The sequence below is a fragment of the Coturnix japonica genome, chromosome 19 (genome assembly GCF_054131305.1).
Source record: "Coturnix japonica strain WE chromosome 19, WE-NBRP24, whole genome shotgun sequence".
Lineage (NCBI taxonomy): Eukaryota > Metazoa > Chordata > Aves > Galliformes > Phasianidae > Coturnix > Coturnix japonica.
The window spans coordinates 4,997,451-5,006,198 of NC_140681.1; the positions used below are offsets into that span (position 1 = coordinate 4,997,451).

General features: G+C 56.9%; 1 protein-coding gene across 4 annotated transcripts; it reads right to left on the bottom strand.

Annotated features, from left to right (window-relative positions):
• Positions 1-1,144: 1,144 nt before the first annotated feature.
• On the bottom strand, positions 1,145-8,248 carry SLC32A1 (solute carrier family 32 member 1). 4 transcript variants are annotated; one of them, XM_015881416.3, is made up of 4 exons: positions 8,035-8,248; positions 7,186-7,241; positions 4,011-4,774; positions 1,145-3,319 (listed from the first exon to the last, which is right to left on the bottom strand). In XM_015881416.3, the coding sequence occupies exons 3-4, from the start codon at positions 4,386-4,388 to the stop codon at positions 2,132-2,134; spliced, it is 1,566 nt and encodes a 521-aa protein (XP_015736902.1). In that variant the 5' UTR covers positions 4,389-4,774; positions 7,186-7,241; positions 8,035-8,248; the 3' UTR covers positions 1,145-2,131. The 4 variants fall into 4 exon arrangements, with proteins under 4 accessions (XP_015736902.1, XP_015736903.1, XP_085376346.1 ...); XM_015881417.3 differs by lacking the exon at positions 7,186-7,241; XM_085520220.1 differs by lacking the exon at positions 8,035-8,248 and having other exon boundaries at positions 7,186-7,963.
• Between the last annotated feature and the right edge of the window lie 500 nt (positions 8,249-8,748).

An 8,748-nucleotide genomic window follows, 5' to 3' on the forward strand; every position in this document is an offset into this window, starting at 1 on the left:
AAGGAGGCTGTAGTGAGGTGCATGGAGAAGTGCAAAGCCACGAGGGTCCCTTTGTGCAGCACCAGCACCCAGAGTGCAGCAGGCAGAGCCCTCACATCACTGCAGCTGCCACTGATGTTCCTGCATGGCCATGAGGACAAGGATTTGGTATTGCCCCTATGTATTAGGGAATCAACCCAAATAGGGGCCCCTATTGTATGCAAGGGGCTGAAAAGACACAGAGCAATAAAGAAACCTGTCCCCTCCTGGTGCAGAGAAGACCTTTGTGCCATTCATTTTCAGAATGAGAAGGTCTGGAGGATGCTGCAGCACATGACCAGAAGCTACATATCTGCAGTCAGAAGCCATCTGGAACGGAGATCATCCCTTTCCATCCTTTTTCTTCCATTTCTGCTGCTATTTTGGGCTTTGTTTTGCTCACCCCGTTGCATCTCTTGCTGAAAGGCTGCACATCCCCAGCAGAGCTGAATCCATGTGCCATCACTGAGATGTGTGCTGGGCACGTGGGGGCTGTCTGCACTGCAGCACCATCACAGGGGCTCCACCATGGCCACAGCCACTCTGTGAGGACTGAGCCTGGGCTCACCCTGTGAGCTGCTCATGCATTACCCAATGGAAGCACAGAGGGAAGCACTTGAGCCAAACTGACAGCAAGACAAAGCCCAGGGGGGCTCCCAGAATAATACAGCACTTCCCACAGCTTACGTCAGCTTGTGCCCCTAACAGCAGCTCTTTGGCCCCTAACAAATGCAAAACAAAGGGCTGTGTCAGCCTGTGGACATCCCACATCCAAGAACAGGGCACAGAGCACAGCGTGATACCAATGGGCAATGCAGTAAGAGAAGGGCCCTGGAGCTGCAGGGTGCAAAGCAGATGTGAAGCACAGCTGTGCATGGCCATGTGCTGCACTGCTGCGGCCCTTGGCCCTCCTGCCATGGCTATCCAAGTGCTGGGCACAACCCATGTGAAGCGTATTGGGAGCTCAGCTCAAGCCAGGGCTCCTCCAAATCCCATATTTCATTTCCCTCTTCTCTATCTTTGGTTGTAAGGGATTTGGGATTGCCCCCCCACCCCCCTTTCCAACACCCACAAACCTGGTTCCTCACCCCCACCCCTGCCTAGCCCAACGAAGCAGGCCAGCTCCTCAGATATGTGTTCTCTTTATTGTTTGATATATTTATGTACCACATTATATGTTAAAGATAGACTTTTTTTTTTTTCTGATATACATTTTTCATCTTATTTACCACAATTACACCACACATACATTGGAAACAGCTCCACGGATCTGGTAGATTGCACAGAATGAGTTTTGTCTTGGTTTTGTTTCTGTTATCCTGAACGACGTCAAATCCAACAATATATATTCTTTTCTTTTCATGATTCAGAAATAATTCTTAAAGCGAAACGAACAAACAACCAAAAAGAACAAAAGAAAAATCACTGAGAAGTGGACTCTGGGTCTGTGAGTTCAACCAGAGGCAAAACGTCATCAATGGGAAGCGCCATTCCTTGTGTCAATCCGGATGGAAGAATTAAGCAGTCTGACATCGATGTGACTACAGTGTAAACATTGCAGATGACTGCAGCGCCGGCCGTCGGCCAGAGCGTGGGTTGCTGGGCTATTCCTACAGTCTAGGTCTCATCTACATCTGTCTCATGGTCTATGTAAAGGAATGTCGCTGCTCCCAGCACCCGCAGCCTGTCTGCTTCCATCTGTAAACACAACCCCATTGGGTCGGTACCGTTCCACCTCCTGCAGCACCGCGGTGCAGAACTGCAGCAGCACTGGGAGCTGCGATCCTTTCCTGATGGTTCATTCGTGGGGCTGAGCTTCAGGCAACTGGTGAGGAGGTGGGGGTTGGGGCACCATGGATTTTCCTTCCAAACATTTGAAAGAACAAAAATAAATATATATATATATATTCATTTATTTTAAATTTTAGCTTATTTAAAAAGATGGCAGGGCACACGATTTCGTCTCTTCTTATTTTATTTGCGGATTCTCTAATGTGGAATTGGTCGGATGCATGTAACGAAAGTAATGACTCCTCGTTAAAGGGACGCAGAATCTCACGGCGATGCAGATGTTCGATGCTGTTCTCATACTGCCACCAGCTCTGGCCCCTCCTTAGTCTTCAGCGTTGGTTCTAAAGGCCTCTATGAGGCCTTCTAAAGAGTGGATGAACCCGGAGACGCTGCAGATCCCTCCTATAACAAAAATGGCGACGTCAAAGAAGACGTGGTGCCACAAGAGCTTCCTCCACAAGAGCTTGAGGTGGAAAAGACTGGGGAGCAGGAAGCAGAGACCTGCACCCGTGAGGCTCCCAGTGAGACCCATCAAGAGGGCAAAGTGTGGGACATAGATAGCCATGAGCAGGGTGAACACCACCAGGGCGCACCTCAGGGTGAGCCCCCAGGACTTGAGCCGCCCATCACCGCCATAGCAGTTGGGGAAGAAAGCCCTGTTTCCATCCTGGAAAAGGGATCGCTCCAGGACCTCCACAGCTGCAAAAAATGGCAAGGGGTAGGAGAGCAAGGCTTTGGCCACCAAGAAAATGTTGACTACTGCCCTAATGGTGGAAGGCAAGTTGTCTGTGATGACCTCCTTGGTCTCGTCAGCCCAGGTCAAATAGGCGACCAAGGCAAAGAGTCCCTTGAGGATGCAAGCTGCTATGTGCGTCCAGTTCATCATGCAATGGAACTCCTTGGGGTTCTGCATGTTCCCCTCCAGGGAAGGCAGAAAGATCTGAGAGGTGTAGCTGAAGACAATGATGCCAATGGAGATGGGAAACTTCTTCACATCTATGTAGAACTTGACCTTGTCCCATGCCCAGTCGCGTGCCCGGGAGAGGCAGTAGGCGATCACCAAGATGTTGATCACAAAGTGGGCTAACGTGCAGAGCAAGCTGAACTTGGAGACTGCCTTCAGGTTCTTCAAGAACGCGCAAGGCAGGAGAACTGCTGTGGCAATAATGGACCATGACTTCTGGGATACAGGCAGGTTAGGGAAGCTGTTGTACATCAGGTTCCCACTGACCACCACGTAGAGGATGCAGGTCATGACCAGTTCAATGATCTGAGCCACATTCACAATTCTGCCTCCCAGCGTGGGGAAGCGGGGCGCGCAGCACGCGTTTGCTATGTCCACGTAGGAGTCTCTCACCCTGACTATCTCCCCATCCTCATTCTCTTCATAAAGACAGGCAATAAGGATCTTCCCAGTGTAGCAGCAAACCACGGCGGCGAAAATTATTAAAAAGAGTCCTAGGTATCCACCATGAAGGATAGCATAGGGCAGGCCCAGCACAAACATCCCCTAGAAAGAGACAAAATGGAAACCGTGTTGCTCGCCTGATGGAGGGGCCAGGCTCACGCAGTCGCACAGCCGTGAGCAGGCGCACACCCGCTGCCTCAGTCACACGCAGTGACACCAATGGCACAGTCCCACAGTCACGCCACGCGGTCACGATGACACGCACACCCTTCCCTCTCCGACGCACCACCCACACCATCACAACCTTGTACACCCGCAGCACTGCGCCCCAGAGCACCCACAGCAAGCAAGCACAGCTCTGCCACACGGATTTTACCCAAATCTCCACCCTGTGTGTTCCCAGCACCCTCTGTGCACCAAGAACCATCACCCCACAGTGCCATCCTAACACGGGGGGGACCGGCACAGACCCCTCCCCAACACATCCCCCTGCAGCAGCCACCCCATCCCGCACGCTGTCGTGGGGGCAGGCAGAGCAAAGCGATAGGGATGTTTTGTTTTGATTCTGCGGAAGGAAGGAGATTATTGTTTCCATTTTTTTTCCCCTCACATTTTTTTTTTTTTTCCCCCTTCCCCCCCCCCCCCTTTTTTTTTTTTCGCTTTTTGCTTTTCCGCCGTAGGGTATTGCACCCCGACACTGCTGGAGGGTACGAGGGCTGAGCCAAGGGATGGGAGAAGGGCTGGGATCGGGGCTCGCATCCCGGCGCGGGTGGCAGCGGGTGCCCGGCCGTACCTGGATGGCATTGGTGACGTTCCAGCCCGCCTCCCACGCCGTGATCTTGGGCTTGCCCTGCCCGGACAGCTCGGAGCAGACCCCCGCATCCTTGGAGCCGGAGGGCGGCAGCGGCCCGGTGCCGTCCCGCTGATAGTGGATGTCCCCCTCGAGGGGCTGCTCGCCGCCCTCCTCACCGCCTTCGGACTTGAGGATGTCCATCTGCAGCCCCTGCCGGTGCTCCATGTCCAGGTCGTCGCAGTGAGCGAAGCCCACCGCCTCCTCGTCGGTGGCGGCCTGGAAACCCATCCTGGCGAACATGCCGCTCATCTTCGCCTGGGACTTGTTGGACACCGAGGTGGCCACGTTGGACAGCTTGCTGCGGAGGAGCGTGGCCATGGTGGCTGTCTGGCTCGAAGGGCCGTGGAGACGCAGAGACCCGACGGGACGGGCGGGCGGCGGGGCGGAGGCCGGGACCTCGGCGCCGGGAAAAGAACGGCGGCGGCTGCGGGGGGCTCTGCCGAGCCGCTACCTCCGCTCCCGAGCGCAGGGCGAGCGGCTGCGCTGCGGGCTGCCCTGGGGCATGTCACCGCTGCGGGAAGCCGCGGGCCCTCCCGCCCCGCTCCGAGCCGCTCCGCTCCTTTCCGACGGACCCTCCCGGACGGCGGCTGTCACCGGGCTGCGGTGGTCACGGGTCTGCGGCTGTCACCAACCGACGGCTGTCAGCGGGCGGCCGGCGCAAACCTCTGGCAGTGAGAGCCGCGTCTCCATCGCAGTGCGCCCACCTCGCGGAGAGAAGAGAGGGGAGAGGATTGCTGCATTTCTGGGGGAGGTACCAGCGGCCCCGGCCAAGCCCAGCCTCCCCCCCCCCCCCCCCGGCACGGTGACACCCACGCCCGCCGGGCCCCGCCAGAGGCGCCGCAGCGCGGCTCCCCCCAACCCCGCAGCCCCCCGCAACCCCCGACCCGCAGCCCCGCTCCCAGCCCCTTCCCCCCGCGAACCGCGCAGCAGAGGGAAAACGACCCCGCTGAAGGGGTGGACAGGCGGCTCTCGACAGATTCTCAACGAATTTCGCCTCCTCGCAGCCCCTCCCTTATCATTTTTCCACCCAAAACCCCTCGCACCCCCCTCGGAGCACGGAAGCAGCGGGGTAAGCACCGCCAAGGGAACGGCAGCGGTAAAACCGACGGCTGCGGCCCCGCTCTGCCCCGCACCGCTCCGCGGGCGGCACCGGGGCGTTCGTCGGGCTCCGCTCCGTCTGGTGGAGACATTTCCCATTTCTCCTTATAAAAATCCATTCTCCCGTTCTGCTCCCCTGAACTCCCACACTTAGACTGAACAGAAAAGCCGTCCGCTAGTTTTCTTTGTTTAATTGTCCCCGATGTGCGCAGCCCGCACTGCACAGAACGGCCACGGGAGATTCGTGCGGGGCGGCGCGGGGGGAGCGGCGGCATTTAGGGTTCAGGGCCGGTAGGAAACAGCATCAATGCGGCACTGAGTGGGGAGCGCCGCTGTGCCGTGGTTCAGGAGGTAAAAAAATATATAATAGACGTTCCTGAAATGGAGGTGAGGGGAAGCGCCTCTTTGGTTCGCTGCTTTTCCGAGGTTACCGTGAACGTTTTTGTTTTACTACAGACAACGGAAAACCCAACAGTGAATGATTTCCTGACGCCGTTCTTTGGGGGGAGGGAGAAGAGAGGGGGGAAGGGGGGAGGAAGGGGGGGGGGCTGCGGTTGGGGTGCGGCACGGAGCGGAGCTTCCAGAAAACGCCTCAAATACAGCCCCCCCCACCCTCCTCCCCTTCTTTTTTTAATGTTATTTATTTAGTTATTTTCCTTCTGACGGAAGCAGGAGGAGAATTAGGTGCAAAGCGGATGAAATGCGTCAAAAAGAGCCGTCGCCGCAGCGGGGCTGCGTCCCACGGGGGTCTCTCAGCAGCCGCTGCCCTCCGGGCCCGACCCCAATGGGGATCGCACTGCGCCGGGCGGGGATTAACACAAATCAGTGCACAAATAGGTCGAGAAACAAAGAAAAAAATAAAATAAAATCAAAACCAAAACCAAAACCCGAACCATCGGACTGCCCAGATAAACACTTCGGGGCTCATGCGATTATTTTTTTTTTTCCCGTCATTATTATTTTCGTTGTTATTATTCTTATTTATTTATTTAGCCGACGATAAGTTCATTGTAAAAGACACGAAAGAAATCGATGGGCGCAGAGGGCGTAAGGCAGGAAACAACGAAAATTGGCCCAAATCGAGGCGTGCTGCGGGGACATTGGGGCATTTCCCCCCTCCTCCCCATCTCTCGCCCGCAGAGCCCCGGCCCTGCACCGCACGGTGCGGAGCTGCGGGGTGCATCGGGCTCGGGAAACCTATTTAGAAGCACCATTAAAAGAACGATGATCATCATTAAAAACACCGAAAAAGGTCCGCGGAGATTGAAGACGACCCCGGTCCGGTGTAGGACAAATGTGTACCCCCAGCCGGGGAAGGAAGGATGTTTGTGTGGGGGAGCGCGGGGCTTTGTGTCGCTGCTGGATTCAGCGATACCCCCACACACACCCTCACACCCCCAGCATACGCGTGCCAAGACACGGAGATAAACGGGGGAGGGTGAGGGATGGCGGCGGGCTCAGCGCTGCGGGCACCACAAGGGTGCGGGGCGCCGGGGCTCTTCATTGACCCCCAAATTCCCCCCAGCTTCTGGGACATCGCTGAATCCCCCCCCGTCATGTGGGACCGCCGTGAGACCGCACCACGGGCAGCCCCGATCGCTGCCCCTCGTCCGAAAGCGGGAGTAGGAGATTTTGTTCGGCGGAGCCTGGAAATAAAAATCGCCCCGAACTTCTGCCGGTGACTGAAAATGGGGATAGAATGAAGCGAAAGGAGGGGGAATAAAAAGAGAAAAAGGAAGGAAAAGGAGGAGAGAGGCAGAGGAAGAGAAGAAGAAGAAGAAGAGGTACGAAGAGATGGCGAGGAGGATCGGGGTATTTACCTCTGCTGCTCACAGCGCGCTGCTCCGCCGGGAGCGGGACTGGGAGGAATGGGGTACGTGGGATGGGAGATACGGGTTGGGGGGGTGCGGGGATGGAGGATGCAGGGATGGGGGGTTGCAGGGCTGCAGCCGCGTCCCTCCTGTGCTCCCCCCTAATTCCTGTTTAACCCAAGCAAGATCGCGGAGCCAAACCTTACCCAAAGGTTAGAGGGTCTCGGGGGAGCGTTTGAGCCTCAAATCGTTTCAGACGGAGCTAAAAGGAGAGAGCACAGCAACGAGCTGCAGCCCCTGCTCGGCGGCTGCCGGGCGCTCCCTCTGCGTGGCGCTGGGGGCTTCGGGCACCGCTCCCCCCCCCGCAGAAGGGAGGGGTGGGCGACCCGGCACCGCTCGGGGAGCAGCCCCGGGGGAGCAGCCAGCCCGGACCCCCCGGCTGCAGGAGGTGCAGATGGAGGAGAGACGCTGCCTTATCTACACGGAGCAGGCTCAGGGGTTGGGGCTGGGATTTCTGATTAACGAATTGAAGGGAGCGGTGCTTCTCATGCTTAAAAATCGTTTGAGGAAGGCAGGAAAGGCTGAGCTTGAGCAGGCTGTGCAGCTGCAGCCCTCGGTGCCAGCCCCTCTCCGAGCTGCTGAGCACCGTAGCAGCGCAATTACCCGGGGCAGGAGGGGCTGCTCCCCCGGTCCAGACCCCCGCACCTCAACGCATTTCATTCCTATGGCTCTCAGGGAGCTGTGTGCTTCCTCAAACACAGCGCTGCAAACTACGTCTGAAACTGAACCGCAGCCATCAGAAAAAACGGCTTGAATGCAATGCCCGCAATGCTCAGCCTCACCCCGCTCCTCAACACACACAGCCCACGCAGGTTCTGAGGTGGGTGCAGTGCCCCATCCCCGCATGCACCCAAAAAACTCTACGCACACCCCCAAAAGCTGCAGCTGGGAGTCTCAGCATCGCAAGAAGGCCGGGGGGAGCAACTGAACCCTACCAAAGCCTTCCTCGGCTACATCTGCTGAAGGAGGGGGACCCCAGACCCACACGTGCGTACTTAGAGAAGCGATGGCCGCAGTCCGACGCGCTCCCCTCGCCCGCAGCCATTGCTTCGAGCTCTGCGCACTCCCCGCCTCGTCCTCCCGCAGCACTGACAGCATAATAAAGAGTGGCACGGTGCGACTATAAAAAGGCAATTAGACAAACTGCTGGATGGGGACCAGCTCTCGTGACCTACTTAATAGCTCAGGGACTTTCAGGAGGATAGGGAAGGAAACGCGGTGGTGGCTGTGGTGTGGAGGGGAGGAAGGGAGGATGATGCATCGCAGCACCCTGAGCCCCCAGAGCAGCCTCATGGCACCGAGAGAACAGCTCTGCCCCACGTTGCTCTCTCCCGACCCGGCCATCAGCACTCAGGGCACAACACAGAACGCCGTGGGTGGGAGCAGCACTTGCTTCCAGTGATGCTCGCTTCATATTTGGGGTCGTGGTGGTGAGGCTTACTCCCGTTCCCAGGGTGGGTTTCAAGTCACAGACATCTGTAGGCAGAATTAAAGCTGCTCTGGGGTAATATAGCACAAGGGAATCAAATCCCAAAATAGCATCTCCGGGAGATTGCCCACAGTGGATGTCTCCTCCTTATTAGTGTATTTTTTTTTACTGAACACAAAATGGCTGCCTAAATTGGAGTGATGTCAAACAAAGAGATGAGGGGCTGGGATTTGGGCACTGCCAGCGAGCACAGAGCACAGCTTGGGACTGTGACCAGGGG